Below are 17,917 nucleotides of genomic sequence, written 5' to 3'. Positions count from 1 at the left end.
CTGCAGGATTCTGCTTGAACCCAGCAAAGGCCATAAATAAATGAATAAGTAAAGGTTTTCTAAGCGGTCTCAGACTGGCAAAACAGATTGCTAAACGACCCCATGAGCAAAACGGACAAGTGGCAACTCTCAAGAATGCATTCTTCTCTGACAGCTGACACTTGGGTTTGTAATGTAATAGACACATGTCCAATGCATGAGATAGAAAGAGAAGTTAAAAACAGAGAATATCAACAAAGGCCAGAAGCAAAAGAAAAAGGGAAAGCAGAAAAATCTGGTACAATGCAAGAAACAAAGAAGAAAGATTTGAGGCAAGTAGAGGATGTAATCAAGGAACCAAGAGGTGGCATTTTAGAGAAAAAAAAGAGATCCCCATTTATGATAAGAAAAAGAGACCAGAACTTAGATTCTGGCACTGCTCTCAACTTTTTCTTGATCACATCCCAATCTGTTCAATTCCTGGCATAAAGAACTCACCTGGTACTATCCCATAAATGATACAATCTTTTTTTTTTCCTTTTTTCTGTTACCTTTATCGGGGTTAATTTGTTTTATGTTTTTACTTTTCAAATGAAAAAACAAAATCAAGAAGAATTGCAAGTGTTAGAACTGAATGCTGGGGACAGTGTAAGAGATGCTGTACATTTGTTGTACAAGGAGAATGTGTCAGGTGCTCCAATTGCTGATCTTTTAGACACCGATGCAACCATTGGCAGATTTTCGGATCGGTATATTGGTTTTATAGATTTTGCCAGCATAATTCTCTGGTCTCTTGAGGTGTATAAATTTCTCTCTCTTTTTTTTCCCTTTTACTATCAATTTCTCTAAGGTGATTTAATCTTAAGGACGTTTTTTGATTGGATTCCAATTTCCAGCAATGTGAAAAAGCTCATGTCCGGGCCACAGGCGATGCCAATGATGACAGTGAGGTGGGCGAAAATGTTTTCTTCACCATGCTCGAACAGAATCCTCAAGTTGGCCAGACTAAGGTTCTTTAGGTTTAAAAAATGATTGGGATGTTTTGGAAAACAGTTTTCAAATTCGATAACAAATTATTTTTACTGTTTTCTACAAGATTGGGTTATAGTAACTTTGTGTTGCTCCAAGTACAACAGATTGGTGAGCTAGCTAAATCGTTCCTGTGGGACTCCTTTTTCCCTGTGCGGTTAGATGATACGCTCTTTCATGTTCTGTTACTGCTTTCGAAACATCCGCTGCAAGTGGTGCCTGTCATTGAGAGGCCTGATTCAAAGGTTATTGGTTTTGTCACACAGGGACCTTGGCTACAAGTTATTAATCAGCATCTAGTATTTGGTTACCGTAGTTACAGCGGTAGAATTTTCTTTTGTTCCCCGCAAGTTCAGACACCGATTTGCAGACCAGCTCTTGATCAACTAGTCATAGTAATTAAGAATTGTTGATTCTTTAAGCGCTCCAAATTAAGTATTTTTTGTTCATTATTCAATAGTGCTGCTAGGGGAGACACAAATAGCCAATCCGACATAGTTTTATGTCGTGCTTGGATAACTTATTGCTTGGAACTTGGAAGAATGCAGTAATCCAGCTGTTGCTTCGATCGGATGGACTAGAATGGTTTGATGGCATCGCAGACAAGCCTTTATCTGAGTTCCGGTATGCTAAACCAGAATATACATTCTAAAAAATATTTCCATAACAAACTTTTCAAACTGGCCAACTTTGAGCTGCTTTTGCACCTAACCATTTTTCCCTGTTCAGATTTGAGAATGAAGATCCTTTGTTTCAAGTGTATGGAGACCAAAGCATAGCAGAAGCTTTTAGGATTTTAGGTCAAAATTGAGTAGATGCAATGGCGGTTGTGAATCGAGGAACCAAGAGGCTGATTGGTATGATAAGAAGAAGTGATATTTATCTTCTGCTGGAGAATGACAATCTCCTGCATAAAAGAAAGTAAGAGGCATAATATTCTGGACATATACCCTTTTTTCTTGTCCTTTAGAAACTTACACATGTTTGAAATAATCATAGGACTCTAACCGCAGCGGAATTCATTCACATAGAGACTAGCTAACCAGACGCTGATCCAACCATTGAACGAGAAATTGGAGCCCTTCTCTCAGCAGGGGCTCTCAGGATGAGAAACAGCTTCCTTCCAAGAATGGACCAGCCGGTCACCAACAAGAAAACTGACACCCTCAAGGCGGCTATGAAGAATCTGGCTGAGACAAAGAGCAGTTTCAGTTTCCGAGTTAATGATTTGCTGCAGGCAACGGGTTTGCTCACTGTGAGAGACATGATCATTCAGTTTGCCCCGCCTTGTGTAGACTCAAGTATTCATGGATGCGGCTTCTTTGAATCCGCTCTAGAGCAGACTGGATGCAAGATGAAGAATGGAACCATAATTTGTGATCATTAATTTGTTTAAACATACGCTGGCCAAGGTTTACTCTAGTATACAAGAATGCATCAATTACGACATTTAGTCGTTCCCTTCCATGTGCTTCAAAGACGAAGACTGACAGCAAAGAACCGACTCATATTGTTCTTTCCAATCAGTCACCTAGCTTGGCCTCTATCTGGTTAACTAATCAAATACAATGACAAGAAAGCGTTATAAGACGGAAATGAACTAAAAAAAACAAGTAGAAACTGGCCTACAGCTTTGAAGAAAAGATGTTAGAGATCTCTCGTTTGAAGCCATTCCTCTTGTAAGAAAGCCACTAAGTTAATATATACTAACATCTCGTCTATCCAACTGTTGAACAACCATCACTGAATTGTGTTATCCAAAACATACTATATCCACCAAACGAAATAGTGATAGAATACAAAAATGAAAAAGTGTAATTAACAATCTCATAAAAACGTTATCTGCAAACAACAACAACAAAACTACTTCAAAATGCTGTTATTGATAGGGATAGCAATGCCGTACGGTCTCTCTCTTCTTCTTGATTCTGTGCATGTCTGAGGTTCTTTTATAATAAACTTGGGATGACCGAAAAGGGTATACATGCAGCGCTGCAGAGTATATTGAAATATTCAGAACAATGTGACAGCAGTTGAATTCACCAATTTCATCTTCCACTCATCACCTAAATTCAAGAGACAAGGCCTGTACAAAATTCTTGCCTGAATAGCATTATTCGGAGAACTAGTTTCCTTGAATACAAAGAGGTAAAAAGTCCAAAACAAAGAGAGGCGGGTACATACCGAGGAATTTTCTGGCTAATCAAATGTCCACATCCTGCCCACTGATTTGGTCATTATTGAAGGCTAAATATTTGTTCCCTTTTCCCAAACTACAATCACCAAAAGAACTAGCATGATCCCATTGACTAGTTCACTTACTTTTTGTCCCTTGTATATATTAAAGCATGAAGAGTTATCTCACAATCCCTAAGTATTCCAGACAACATACGTCCCCCTTTTCCTAAATTCAAATGGTTGAAAACTGTTCAAGGCCTTCCCCATTAGAGCCATGGCAGCAATGCTTGGAAACTGCTTCTTTCGAAGTTCCGCTAATGATGCATTGGAACTCTGTGGCTGACAAACCAGTGATTCATTGTTCTTCTTTGTTGACAGATCTCTCTGGTGGCACCATCTCCGAATCCAAGGATTCAAAGGAGTCACATCTTGTGTCATCCTCACATATTCAGTGGAAAAGGACTCGTCATTCCTTAATAACCCAGCAGTCTGATCCAGAACCATTGCTTCTTTACCAAGGCCTGGCCATTTCCCAATTGTCGGTTCTGAACTAGTCATACCGCATTTTACAATTTTGCTGAAGGACTTGTTAACTTTTTCATGAGAAGAAGCTTCTTCCATTTTTGAGTTCTTAGTACTGTGAGCATAAGTATCTGAAGCACTCAACTTGAGACGTTTAACCCATCTGATGCTTGGGTCCAATTCTATATGACCACCTCGGAAAGCAATGGATTTGGAATGTGTGGGTGGCTCAGCGTCTGAAAGGAGGTGATCCACATCCAAACTCTGGGTTCTCGAGGTGCTTGTCTCCCTGTCATCCGCTGAGCTAGCAACAGCCAGAACTGTAGGAAGCTCTTCATTTATATCAGGTAACTCAGTGTTGGGCAATCTGCCTGAAGTTTCTTCTGTGGATGGAGCAAGCACCGCTTGTGATGTTGATGACACTTGAGCACCTTTTGTAATCTGCAAAAATCATTCGTCACTAAGATCTAAATGCTTCGCAATCATTTGTACATGGATTCTTAAAATATTAACATAAACAATTCCCACACGGTATCGTCGCTAGAAGCCCATGTTACCTGTATCACTACGACCAAATAACCGAGTATCTGACGAGCTAAGTTATTATGCTCAGAATTGAACTTTTAATTCCATACTTTGTAAGATAAAAGCTTAGACAGGTATATAATGGCTGATGATGCCATTTATGTTCCACAGGCCCTCTCAATGCAGATGCAAATACAAATACAACTGCTATCACATGCAAGGGCTTCTTGGTGAAAATAACTCCAATGTTATGTTAAGCTACCGCTTGACCTATAAGCTTCAGTTGATGCTTATTTGTAATAATAGGGAGAAAGTGGTAATCCAAACAATATCTCAAATGATTATTTACTTAAAGGATTAGAACAGCAAAAGTTACCTCAGTTATTGGGGAAGAAACCACACCTGCAACAAATTGAACAGAAATAAACTTAATAAACAAAGTAATATATTTTTCATATCATTACTGTGAATTATTTAACAGTAGAAGCCTGTTTTTCATAAATTAGCATGATACAATGCAAACATCTAAGTTATAATACAAAAAAATATCCGTGTACATACAAGAAAAATGGTCTTTCTGGAAAACATCCATGTCCATAGTATCAGTTTCAGCAGGCGATTCATTCTGTAAACAAACAGTAGAAGTCTTGACATCTCCAAAATCTTCTATTCCCTTGCTATCTGTGGAACTTTCCAGAGGTTGCAGTTTCACTCCATGCTGGACACGGAAACCAAAACCAGGAGACAAACTGAAGAATTCATTGAGCATTTTTCCTTTGATGTTGGTGGAAAAGGTTGAGTCTCTAAACATTTCCCCTCCTTCTAACAAGTTGACACCAGTCTCCTTAGTGATCATAAAATGGTGTGTCATCTGCGAAAACTTCGAAGGATGTCCAGATAGCTGCCCCACAGAATCTACAGTAGTGCATATTCCCATTGTATCCACATCAGGAAGAGAACCTGCAATTCGTCGTACCGAGAAAAAATCATGAAGTAATTTTCCTAATTTGTTTGACTCTGAATGACTGCTCCAGTTTGGAAAAGATCTATTACCATGACGATTTTGCAGATTCTCACACTGTTTACCAACAACAACTGGTAGTTGATTATTGCTTACTGAGGGATCATGCAATAGCAAAGGCATATTATTTTGCCTTGATGGTGCAGTTCCGGATCTTCTGAAATCTAAGGAGTGACTGATTTTCTTTTCATCGACCAAAGACTCAGAATAACTTTGAAATTTAGTATTTTTCCAGTGTTCTTTAGATGTAACAAGCTGGCTTGGTTGATTAAGCTCTTCTTGCTGCCATATGAAGGAGTGTACAGGAGACTTTCCACTGTCATATCTACGTGGCACAATTTTAGAACTTGAACCTACATCATGCTGAAAAGATGGTGAAACAGCCGAACTTTTCTGATGAAGAGATTCAGCAGGTGATTTTACCTGCTGCTCCAGATTCCCCGGTATACCTTCATGCTGGAAATGGCCTCCTCCTGATGAAGTTCCCATTTCATAAACTACCCCATTACCAGTTGTGACATTCCTTGGTGCCATTACGGTGTCCCTATTTTGAGAAAGAATAAACTTAGGAAAGGATTGGCTTTCTGATCTTCCCTTGCTAAATTTATCTGAAACTAATTTTAGACTCTCATTCATGGCATTAACAGTGTCAATTCTGGATTCAGAAAATTCTCTGGTACTTTTGGCAGATTTAGAAATTTTGGGTGGTATCTCAGGGCCAAGCTGCTGACTGTTCCTGTCTTCCCTGTACGGACAGCCGCGCGACAACATATCAAGACCCTGGCTTTTGGGCTTACAACTAGAGTGCATCCAATGAGACATCCAAGCAGACTGGTGAAAATGCAAAGACTCTTTAGCCGTTCCATCACTATCATGATCTGACTGTACAACATGATCAGACATGATGTAAAATTATGTTTCAGTCAACATAATTCCTCATCAAAGCTTCATCATAGCCCACCTGATCATGCCGTCAAGTAAACATCATCAGAGTCCACACTTGGCTAACATATAAAGTTTATATAATTTTGGGGAAAAAGATAGATCAAACTAATACGAAAAGAATAGAAATAAGGGCTCAGTGATTGTTTCAAGTAATGAGTAATGAAACAAAGAAAATAGATTTCTAAGCTAACATATAAAGTTTACAGGATTTGATAGAGATCATTTCTAAAATTAGCTTAGTTGATTCACTTTCTTAACGATTAGCATTAATCCAACCAATGCCATGTCTAGCTATTTCAAGGATGCTCAAAGTAGACAAATGACCAAGTGTAGAAGGAAGACCACACTGACAAAAGAGCAAGCCAAGTTCCTAGCTTCCCTCATCACTTCTCTACTTCCGCATACTAAATACCAACAAATTATGCGCTAACGTTTATGCTAATGACCAACAAATGAGTGAATGGAAAATGAAAAACACAAAGTGGACTCTATATTCATACAAACAATCATAAATTCAATCTGCAATTATGATCATGAATCAAGACTCTCAAACACAAAACAAACATTCGACATCTAGTTAAACAGGTCACAGAACCTTTCTCACCTTATCTCCTTGAAACAATGAGACATTCATATTTTGGGATAGCACTTCTGCTTTAGTGGATCTTATCTTATGCGGCTAACAGTTTTAAGTAACCGAAAGCATTTTTATTAAGCCTAATAGCACTCATACCACAGTTGAACAACCTTAACTCCATGGGACCCGCAAACATGACGACGAAGCAATGCCACCAACTCCAAGTTTTTTCTTTCACCACACAAAAAATTAAAAAAAAATATAAAATATCTTGACAAGGCTTCTCACTCTCAAGTCTCAACTCAAACTCAGCAGTAATATGTTGTTAAACAAAAGAACATTACAACTAGTCTTGACGACAAAAAATTTCCATTTCAGCCAAAACACAACAATCATACACAAGCAAGCATGTTCTGCCTCATGCTTTCTTGATTAAAATAAAGCAACAACATTACATGGAAGAAAGAATAAAAATGACAACTTGGCAATAAAGACTCCATATTTCTTCAGCAAAAGCACAAACCCACTAACAAATTCATGTAAAAAAAAAAAATATTGCAAGAACAAGAGTTCTTACCAATATGGGCAGAGGGTAATTGACGGGTTGATCAAAATAAATTTAAAGAGAGAGAGAGAGAGAAATATTAAAAGATGAAAAAAAAAATGGAGAGAAGTGAGTGGTTTCTTCTATAGGAAGAAATCAATTTTAGCGGTCAGAAACGGAAAGTCCTTAAAAGGAGTTTTTGTTGTTTGAAGAAGATGAAACTGCACATAACAAAAGTAAGAGCCGAGCTTTCTCTTGGCTCCTTGCTTAGCCACTTCTTTGTAACATTTCTTTTATATTATTTTATTAAATTGTGAAGCCGACAGGGTGAAAACGGTCCCACTAAATGCACTTTTTTTTACCAATTCAATGATTCATAATTTTCCTCCCTCTAGACTCTAGCTGAATTAATTGGGAAGTATCCAAACAAACATGCAAACACTCTAAATGATTAGAAATTGAAGGATCAGAATAATATTAGTCAAGAAAATTGAGTCAAAACTTTGCGAGAGCTTAGGATTGTGATCATGTACTTCCAAGTTCCATTTCTCAATTAATTTCTGAATATAAGTACTTGCAAATGATGATGATTAATTGATTATTTATAGTTAATAAGTATATCAATTAGTCTTATATTATTTTTTATATTCTTTGAATCTTAATGTGTCATTTATAATGTAATGTGATTGGTGTTAAAAATTATATGTTTATTAAGGGATAAAAATGTTATTTTGTGTTTATAATATAATTTATATTTGTAATTATATGACATTATGAATTTTTAATTATTAATTTTGTGTGTTTTGTATGTTTATTAGGTAAAAATAATAATTTCACGCAATTTGAGATTCTAAACAAATGAACGAAAGTAAAATGTTATTAACAATCAAAATGTACAAACTTTTTCTGATTTGAAAGACACCTTACTAAAATTACTTCTACATAATGTATAATTAATAATATATTTAAAGAAGCATTATACACACATCACGAGTTGTATGTATGTAGTTGCAATTCACTTTCTAAGTAATTAGTGTGAAACACACATTACTTTTATTAAAAAATAAATAAATAATATTGTTCATTTTATGTGTAATGCATAACTAATAATATATTATGTGTTAATGTTTAATTGAGTCATTTATGTGGTTACAAAATTGAATTAATTCACACCTCTACAATTGATAAATCAAATTTTCCAAAAATATATTAGAAGTCAAGAATGTGCAACAACCAACGAATGCCACGGTGGATCCATGTGATATTTTAGGTAAAATCTAGGGTCACCAATGCAAATATACATACATAGGACATCCCACTAATGATTATGAAATGAATTTTTCGCATTGAATAATATGTTAGCATGCAATTTGCGATCCTATGTGTCATGGGAATTACATTAAAAAAAAAAATACCGAGACTCACATGTTGAGATAAGAAAAAAATCATGAGTTTAGGATACGTTGCTTCGCAGGATCACCGAATGTCGGCAACCGAACCGAGATTTACTCAAATCTTTGGCACTTTATGCGAACAATGTTGAAAATATCTTCTTGCTGTTCCTTCGCCTCTTCAAAAAACTATCTTCGACTGATTCGTTGGGTTGAGCAACAAGTTGCATGGCTGAATGAATGAATCGACGCTGCCTGCACTAGAAAGTATTTCCCTGTCATTTATGGCTACTCAATCCGACTCTGAAGATTCGATTTCCTCTGATTTCTCATCTTGCTTTGTAGTGGGATCCACGTATTTCTACCAATGTTTTAAATGCTTTTTTTTTTTAAAAGAAAAATTAAATATTGAGATAGCTAAACACATTTTGGGAGCAATACGAAAGGATTAAGATTTTCTCATGATTTGATTTCTTCTTAAGTAAAAATATACATGAGTGATTGTAGTTAATAAATAAAGAAATAAAGAAATTAAATTCTACTTATACACTATAACTTAAATACACATAGCACAAGATTATTAAAAACTCATGAGAGCTCAGATCAGGAGAGGATCTTTATCTAACATGAAAATAATAAATAGATAAAAGAATCCTAATAATGATATAATAATAAGTACTTTTCTTGATGTCTATATATATACAGTAGAGTAATGATACAGTCACAAACTCTTGTACAAACTGATGTGGCATGATAAGATTGGTTGAATTAAATATCACTTGGCCCACATGATTTGTTTTTATTAATTTATATTTTCATTCAACCAACGAATTAATGCCACGTCAGTTTGTACAAGAGTTTGTGGCTGTATCATTACTCATATACAGTATTGTTTTAGATTATTATCTTATATTTTATTACAATTTAAAAAGATTATTAAAACTATAATCTAATAGTTTTTCAAATTTTAATAAAATTTAGAATTTAGAATTGAAATATATATATATATATATATAACCATTTTCAAGTGCGGGTGTCTATTTTATATTTTATTTGTGTGAATACGTTATTAAAGCATGTGGTCACGTTATTAAAGCATGCGGTTTAATAATTAATTAAAACGACTCTAATAAACTGTATAATTTAATGACATGTTCGCATTAAAAAATTGAAAGCTCCCACATTAGAGGAGGATTATAAAGAGACAGACTTTTAAATCCAAGCTTAAATATAATTTTTAGCTAATAGATTAGACTGAAATTAAGGGTCAAGATTAGACAACATGACTTGTTAATTTCATTAATAATTTTCTCTGTCCTCGCTTTAATGTTTAATTATCTTTCTTCTTTTATTTAATATTTTTCTTCTTTCTCTTCTTATAAATCTTATAAATAAATAAATGGAATAATTAAAACCATCAAAATTAAATTATTTATATAATTAGAAACTATCATTTGTATTTGAAGAATTTTGATTTATTAGTTTTCTCTTCTTTTTAATTTCTGTACTCCAAAAATATCATTTGAAGGAGATTTCGATGGTTCCAATTGGAGATTCAACATAATTCAAAGTATTGGCTTCTCTTCTTGTTCCTGAGGCATATGAAGTTTTGAAAAGAGAAAATTTCGGTTACTTTTTAACGCAATGCTTTTATCCTGTAAAAGCATTGCATGTACCGTGTGATCTTTGCTATGCTAGCTATTGCACCTGAAGCTAATACTAATGCTAATGGTTTCTTACCTTTTTCTGGATAATAGTTCCGCGATGGGGTCTGTTGAATTATAAGAGAGAATGGAGATAAATATTAAAGACATGAGAAACGTAGAGTATTAATGGGAAAAATATATTATGTAAGACAGAGAAGAATGAGTAATAATTTATTATTATTAGAGACCCCTTACATTAATTTGTTAATTTTTAAAATTATAAAAGGTCATGTCAGTTTTGACCTCAATCATTGATTAATTATAATCTAATGGTAAAAAATTATGTTTAAAAGTGTATCTTTTGAATATGTTCTTTAGTGCGGGCGCCTCTTTTTTTTTTTAACGTGAACACATTTTTAAGTCATTCGATTTAATAAAGTTAATTTTAATATTATTTAACAACATAATTTTATACTATATTAAAAATTAATTTTATTGAGTCGCACGACTTACCAGTATAATCACATTAAAAAAAATGAGAACACCTGCACCTAAGAATGTGTGTTTATAGCTTAATATCAAACGGAGGTTAAGAGAGATCATATATCCAATATTCCAATTCCACTTGCGCATGGCATACGAGTGCTGTTTTAAGAATGGGCATACAAAATATCTCATATTATTATTATAAGAAACATAGATTTTTGAAAAAATTGGGAGTTGGGACCAATTCCATGAATGTGCTTGGGGTCTCTTAACCCAAGGTCTAACCCATGGTTCGAGCCGATGATGGTGATGGCCGCTCGGCTCATGCAAGTGGAGCAAGCCGAGTAAGCGAAGATCAAATGGAGTTCTTTAAATTATTAAAAAGAAAAGAATGGCCATAATTTAACTTTAGTATAATTAAAGTGTTTTTGTGGTTAGAGGTCTCAATTGCCACGCACCTTGTTTACTGACCAAGCAAATTCAAATTTCGAGCTCTTGGCTATTATTCTTCCACGTTAAATCTTTTCATTGGAATCGATTCATTACAATTTTACTGTGTCATGTGCGGTCTTATTTGATTTTTGTCCTATGCTTTTGGCTTTATCTCTTAATGCAAGAAATCTGGTACGAGATTTGTCTAATTTCGACCAAATTGTCCTTGGAATATTTATTTTGATGGTTTAGGTTCCACTTTGATACTATTTGCTTTGATGCGAGTTTTGGTTTTTTCTAATAATCTTATCCGATGACAGCTTAGTTTTCTCTCTTTTGATGTGAGCGGATCTAAATGTCGAAACTTTTATATCACTTCAATTTATAGGACAATGAATTTTTTTTTTTTTCAAATCAACTGTATAGTAAAAAATATATATATATAAAATTAGTTAAACTAACATTCTATTTAAAATTTAGTGGAGTAGGCGTTTCTTAAATATTAAAAAAAATAAAATTGGAGTTGTATTATATAAGATTTATAAATTAATTCTAATAATTATTTGATCGTAAATATCAATATAGTAATCTCATGAAATATTAGTTGTAATATGAGCAGTAGTTTTTTGTAATTTCCACAAAAAAAAACTCTATTTAAAATTGAGATTTGTACTAAATTACAACTGTTGTGAAATAAAAAGTGCTAATATTTGTAATAAAAATATTTAAATTTTAGTGTAAGATCATCATTGATTTAAAATCATAACCATAAATCTATGATTTAACTCCAAACTCTCGCATACCTCTTAAAAATTAAAATTAAAGAAATAATGTATATGACATGCTTATTTGTTAACCACAGGCTTCGCACCCAAGGCTTTATGATGTGAGGCCAAACTGGCGCCAGCTTGGTCTTAAAGCCCAGCCCAAGGCCCCGCAATGAAATAATAAAATTAATTGATTTAACTGTTATAGCTCCTTTTTTTTTTTTTAATGAGATACAATAAAATTGATATATTTATAACCAGAATTCAATTCAATACCGCCCGTAGTTTTATCCTTACAAATTGCTTATAAATATATCTCAAAATTAGCATTTACAAACCTTCTATAAATTTGGAAGAATAGTAACTCCACCTACAAATTAATGAGGAAATGAGAGAAGAGAACTCTCATCTAAATATATATAAAAATATGTGAAATAGTCTACATAGAATATTTTGAAGGAATGAAAGAAGACCACAAACACAAGAATTTGTTCTAAGGCAAACTTCACGGTTGCCAAGCAAAAAATGGTAAGCATCTGCCAATGTAAGAGCACCGTTTGTTGAGTGGCGCCACACCCCCTTGTGTTTAGTATTAATCACAGATAACTCAGTGTTTTCAATATTTGAAACTAACAATGAGAACGAACAATGAAAATTATCTAGAACACTGTCACAAATCAAGACACTCATAAGAGAATTACTAAAATCATTATTGTTCAAAAAAAAAAATGGAATCTGACAACTATAGCACCATAAATTGATCCTTTTTCCATCACCTATCACCCACCACCCTATGGCAATTAGGAACTAAAGTAAGAATTATAGCCTTGGAATAAGATTGGGACCAATTATATAAAGAAAGTTGAAATCGACCTTTTAAGATCTCACACCAAATTGATGAAGATGTCAAAATATTCCAAGTAGTCTTAAGAAAGGTTGTGTGGTTTAGTAAAGACAATTCATGGATGCCCAAACCTCTAAAGTCCTTTGGAGCACAAACTTGTCGCCAAGAATGAGAAACCATTTTACTAGTGTCATGAGAAACAGTCCAAATAAAATTGCAGATCCAACCACATTTTTGTTTGAGGAGTGAACATGGCCACTAGTAAACCATGAAGCTGTGGAGTTTGTTATGACTTGTTTTTGACGTAGTCCAAGCAATTACAATTGGATCCCTTTTATTTCTCTTTTAGTTCTCTTTAACGTTTAAGTTTGTTTTGCATTTTGCTTTTTGTTCCTTTTTTTATGGTTTGTAATCTGATGGCACAACTATTATATAAAGCTTGCTTGGTAGTGAATAAGGGAGTGAATAAGAACATAAAAATTTGGCAGCATATTATTGTCTTGAGAGGCTTTGACCTCTCAAAGATCAATTCATTTTCTTTTTAATTATTTTTATTTACGTTTGAAACCAAGAAGTTGTAACATCTTTGGTATCAGAGCCTGGTCACAATAGAGGAACGAGTGAAGAAAAATTAAGAAACCTTGACTTCTTTATCACTAGGATAATAAGAGTTATCAACACAGTAGGTTAAGTTTGCCACTCAAATGCAAATCTTGACTCAACTCTCTAAACAAATGGAGAGGATAAGTTAGAAAGTTTCCAATAAATATCCAGAAATTGGTGAAACTTCTGTTATCCGCCATCAGGATCGAATGAGTCATGCCACTCCTCCAAGAGCTAGAGGTTATTTGAATACTTTCATTCTTAAAACTATGAAGCTGGATTTTCCAAAATATGACTGCACCAACGATCCAACGCCATGGTTATGTATAATAGAAAGGTATTTTACGCTTTATGAAATTTTAGAATCTGACAAAATTTCTTTAGCTTCTTTTTACTTAAACGAAGATACAAGACATGATATCAAATGCTGGAGCAATAACTTCTTTATATTTTATTGGAGGACTTCATGCATGGATTATAGCTAGATTTGGACCCAATCAGTTTGAAGATCAATTCAACAAATTGATCAAGTTGCGGCAACAAGGGTCAGTGTTGGAATATTAAGGAATGTTTGAGAGACAATTGGCAGGGGTGAGAATTCTACAAGAAGATCGTAAAGTGAGTTGTTTCTTAATCAGATTGAAGGACAGCATTCACACTGATTTTCAGGCACACCATCCCTCAACACTTACCATGGCTATTGGGTTAGCTAAGCTATATGAGGCTTGTGAATTGACTCAATAGAAGACTACAACAACTCAGCAAAGAACATTCAACCAGTAATAAAAAATTGGGATTCAAAATAACAATCCACTTAGTGCAACAACAGTAAGAAAAATAATGCCTACAAAGCTTTCAGAGAGGAAAAAAAAAGCTATGGTTTCATTGTAATGACAAGTACAATTCGAGCCATAAGTGTGTTTTTTTTTTATATTGAAGCTTGTTGGGAAGATCATGATGAAAATTGTGATGTCTAGATGAAGATGGATGATGTATGTGAAAATGCTACACCAAAAATATCACTACATGACGTGGCAAGAGATCAAGTGCTAGAAACAATGCGAATACAAGGAAGCATCAAGGGAAAATCAGTGGTGATTCTTATTGACTCTGGCAGCACTCACAACTCCATCAATGCTGAAGTTGCACAACGAGTAAATCTCAGCCCAAATGCCAATAACAGGCTAGAAATCATGGTTGCCTTTGGAGAAAAATTAATGAGTTCTGGAAAATGCACTTAAATGAATTTTAAAATGCAAAAGATACCCTTTACTGTAATTTTTTGTTTTGTTTTACTAATGGAGGGTTATAATATAGTACTTGAGACCCCATGGTTGAGACCGTTGGGACTTATCTAATGGGATTTTGAAAGGCTTCAAATGCATTTTGAATTGAATGTTAGAGGAGTGATTTCACATGATATAGCAAATACGATGCTTGATACAGCTCTAGTTATTAAGCTTCAAAAAAGGCAAACTGGAGTTATTTTGTAAAGTATGGAGGAAAGTGAGCAGAATGTCACGAAGGATTTGATTTCCCCACAAATCCAATAACTTTTAGATTCCTATCAAGATGTTCTGCAAGAACCAAGAGGCTTACCTCCCAAACGTAAACATGATTATTAGATTCCACTCTTTCCAGGTTGCAGACCTATATCAGTACGACCATACCGCTATCCTCATTTTAAAAAAAATGCAATTGAGCATATTATAAAGGAGCTATTAGAAGCTGGAATGATCAACTCAAGTACCAGTCTATATTCATTTCCAGTGCTGCTAGTTAAAAAACATGATAGAACATGGTGTATATGCATTGACTACCGGGCATTAAACCGCATTATAGTGAAGGATGAATTTCCAATTCCGGTAATTGATGAACTTTTCGATGAGCTAGTTGGTGCTTGCTATATTTCTAAGACAGACTTGCGCTCAGGATATCATCAGGTTTGAATGCATAAGGCCGATATTGAAAAGATAGCTTTTGAACTCATAAAGGACATTATAAATTTATAGTGATGTTGTTCGGCCTTACCAATGCTCCATCAACTTTTTAGGCCTTGATGAATGAGGTATTTAAGGCTTATTTGCACAAATTTATATTGGTGTTTTTTGATGATATTCTTGTTTACATTAGGAATTGGGATAACCACTTGGAGTATTTGTAAACTGTCTTTGATCTCTTGCAAATTAATCAATTACACATTAAGTGGGAGAAGTGTGAGTTTGGAAAGAAAAAAGTTCATTATCTTAGGCACATTGTTTCTTAATATGGAGTAGCCGTGAATCCATCAAAAATTGAAGCAATGCTTTCCTGGCCAAAAACCGAATTCTATCAAGCAATTGGGAGGATTCCTTAGCCTTACTAGGTACTACCGTAAGTTCATCTAAGATTATAAGAAAATTATGGTTCCACTCATTAACTTCTTAAAAATGACTCATTTTTGTGGACAACAGTAGTGAAGGAACTTTTAAGAAGCTGAAAATTGTAATGACGCAGGCACCAATATTATCTTTTCTTAATTTTCTAAATCTTTCATAATTGAGTGCGCTGCTTCGGTGTTGATATAAGTGCAATTCTATTACAGGATCAACTCATTGCATATTTCAGCCATGCACTTCATGGAAAAAGTCTCTTGCTGTCCACGTATGAGAAAAAAAAAATCATTGCTTTAGTACTAACAGTTCAAAAGTGGTGGCCTTATCTTTTAAGGAGAAAGTTTATGTCCGAACTGACCATCGGAGCGTCAAGGATTTATGGACTCAAAAAATCACTACCATTACTCAACAAAGATGGCTCTACAAGCTCGTGGGTTTCGACTTCGAAATTGAATACAAGAAATGAGGTGACAACGTTGTTGCTGATGCTTTGTCAAAATGGAACAATCTGATGGTTCTTTGCTTACCTTTTCACAGTCCATCCGTCATTAGGTAGATGCCATCAAGGAAGCATTGGAATCAGGCTTTGCTATAAAGGAATTAACTGAGAAAATTCAGCCAAATAAAGCCCTTGGCCGTTAGAAGTTGGCAGATGGATTGATTTTATATAAAGAACATGTATACTTGCCAAGTTCATCCACTCTTAGAAACGACATCATCCAATAATTTTATGGCAGCACCTATTAAGGCTACGTAAAGACGTTTCAAAGAATTAAGCAAATTTCTTTTGGAAAGGAATGAAGAAGCAAATTAAGGAGTGCATTCATCGATGCGATATATGCCAATGTCACAAAACAGAGCTAACTAAGCCAACTGGATTATTGCAGCTATTACCAATTCCCCAACAGATTTGGGAAGACATTTCCATGGATTTTAGTAAAGGTGTGCCATTGCCTAGAGGTAAGACAACTATTCTTATTAAGGTTGATAGGCTCTCTAAATATGCACACTTCATTCCACTCTCATATCCTTATACTGCTATTAGGGTAGCTAGATTATTCTTTGACAATATTTTCAAATTGCATGGCCTCCCTAAATCAATTGTTTATGATCGATACCCTACATTCACTAGTGCCTTTTGGAGAGAATTATTTTGCTTAAATGGGACATCATTCAACTTTAGCTATCATCCACAATTCGAGAGGCAAAGTGAGGTTATTAATAGAACTTTGGAAATGTGTTTGAGATGTTTCACAAGTTCAAGGCCTAAAGAATGGTTGAAGTGGCTTTCTTGGGCAGAGTTTTGCTATAACACAAGTTGGCATTTTGTCATTAAGAATATTGTCTTTAAAGTTGTGTATAGCCGAGATCCATCAAAGCTTTTATACTATGTCCCAAGAACAACAAAAGTAGAACCTGTAGAACGTGAGTTGATTGCTCGTGATCAAGTACTGAAAGAGGTTTGTGAAGGAATTTTGCGACCACAAGTGAGGATGAAAAAGGCTTATGATTCCTATCATCAAGAAAGTGAATTTTCTATTAGAGGTTGGGTTTTCCTCATGCTGAGGCTATATAAATAAATGTCATTAGTTATATGAAAGAATTTCAAGCTTTCTCCTCGATATTAAGGTCCTTTTAAAGTCCTTGACAAGATTGGAAAAGTTGCTTACAAATTGGACTTGCCTATTACTTCTAGACTGTATTCAATATTTCATGTTTCTGTACTTAAGAATCAAATTGGAGATAATCACATAGTTTTGAGAGAGCTACCAGCTCAAGAAGATCATGATTCAACTAAGTTATTCCCTCAAGCTGTTTTGGGTTTAAGATTGAGAAAGGGAAAGAATGAAATCTTAATTTATTGAAGTCTTTCTCCAGCTGATACAACCTGGGAAGAACGTGAAATAATTCAAGAATGGTATCCTGATTTCACCCTTGAGGACAAGGGTGTAAATTAAGGGGGGGAAGAACTGTTATGACTTGCCTTTGACTTAGTCCAAGCAGTTACAATTGGATCGCTTTTATTTCTTTTTTAATTCTTTTTAACGTTCAA

The 17,917-nt window shown here is 34.6% G+C and overlaps 2 protein-coding genes and 1 pseudogene across 6 annotated transcripts; 2 read left to right on the top strand and 1 right to left on the bottom strand.

The window, feature by feature from the left end:
- Window positions 1-100: 100 nt before the first annotated feature.
- Window positions 101-2,457, top strand: LOC102607873 (uncharacterized; annotated as a pseudogene).
- On the top strand, window positions 571-1,421 carry LOC127898665 (SNF1-related protein kinase regulatory subunit gamma-1-like). The gene is made up of 3 exons (XM_052432571.1): window positions 571-777; window positions 876-989; window positions 1,116-1,421. The coding sequence occupies exons 1-3, from the start codon at window positions 571-573 to the stop codon at window positions 1,419-1,421; spliced, it is 627 nt and encodes a 208-aa protein (XP_052288531.1).
- Window positions 2,458-2,685: 228 nt separating the features above from the next.
- LOC102628277 (uncharacterized) lies at window positions 2,686-7,572 on the bottom strand. Of its 5 annotated transcripts, none has more exons than XR_003066867.2 (5): window positions 7,354-7,572; window positions 4,795-6,215; window positions 4,610-4,635; window positions 3,193-4,149; window positions 2,686-3,094 (listed from the first exon to the last, which is right to left on the bottom strand). XR_003066867.2 is itself a non-coding variant. In XM_025102125.2 (5 exons), the coding sequence occupies exons 2-5, from the start codon at window positions 6,155-6,157 to the stop codon at window positions 3,379-3,381; spliced, it is 2,067 nt and encodes a 688-aa protein (XP_024957893.2). In that variant the 5' UTR covers window positions 6,158-6,215; window positions 7,354-7,572; the 3' UTR covers window positions 2,686-3,378. The 5 variants fall into 5 exon arrangements, 3 of the variants coding, with proteins under 3 accessions (XP_024957893.2, XP_006487214.2, XP_006487213.2); XR_008051208.1 differs by having other exon boundaries at window positions 2,686-3,000; XM_025102125.2 differs by having other exon boundaries at window positions 2,686-4,149; window positions 4,795-5,193; window positions 5,287-6,215.
- Window positions 7,573-17,917: the final 10,345 nt, after the last annotated feature.

Source organism: Citrus sinensis, chromosome 8 (genome assembly GCF_022201045.2).
Source record: "Citrus sinensis cultivar Valencia sweet orange chromosome 8, DVS_A1.0, whole genome shotgun sequence".
NCBI lineage: Eukaryota > Viridiplantae > Streptophyta > Magnoliopsida > Sapindales > Rutaceae > Citrus > Citrus sinensis.
The sequence above is the reverse complement of the archived record's forward strand: the minus strand, read 5'-3'. Positions and strand labels throughout refer to the sequence as shown.

Coding starts and splice junctions, on each gene's coding strand:
- LOC127898665 (XM_052432571.1), top strand. CDS start 571: ATGAAAAAACAAAATCAAGAAGAATTGCAAGTGTTAGAACTGAATGCT. Junction 778..875: donor TAATTCTCTGGTCTCTTGAG/GTGTATAAATTT, acceptor TCCAATTTCCAG/CAATGTGAAAAAGCTCATGT. Junction 990..1,115: donor CTCAAGTTGGCCAGACTAAG/GTTCTTTAGGTT, acceptor CAAGTACAACAG/ATTGGTGAGCTAGCTAAATC.
- LOC102628277 (XM_006487151.4), bottom strand. CDS start 6,157: ATGTCTGATCATGTTGTACAGTCAGATCATGATAGTGATGGAACGGCT. Junction 4,636..4,794: donor CCAGAAAGACCATTTTTCTT/GTATGTACACGG, acceptor AATTTGTTGCAG/GTGTGGTTTCTTCCCCAATA. Junction 4,150..4,609: donor TTTCTTCCCCAATAACTGAG/GTAACTTTTGCT, acceptor TGATTTTTGCAG/ATTACAAAAGGTGCTCAAGT.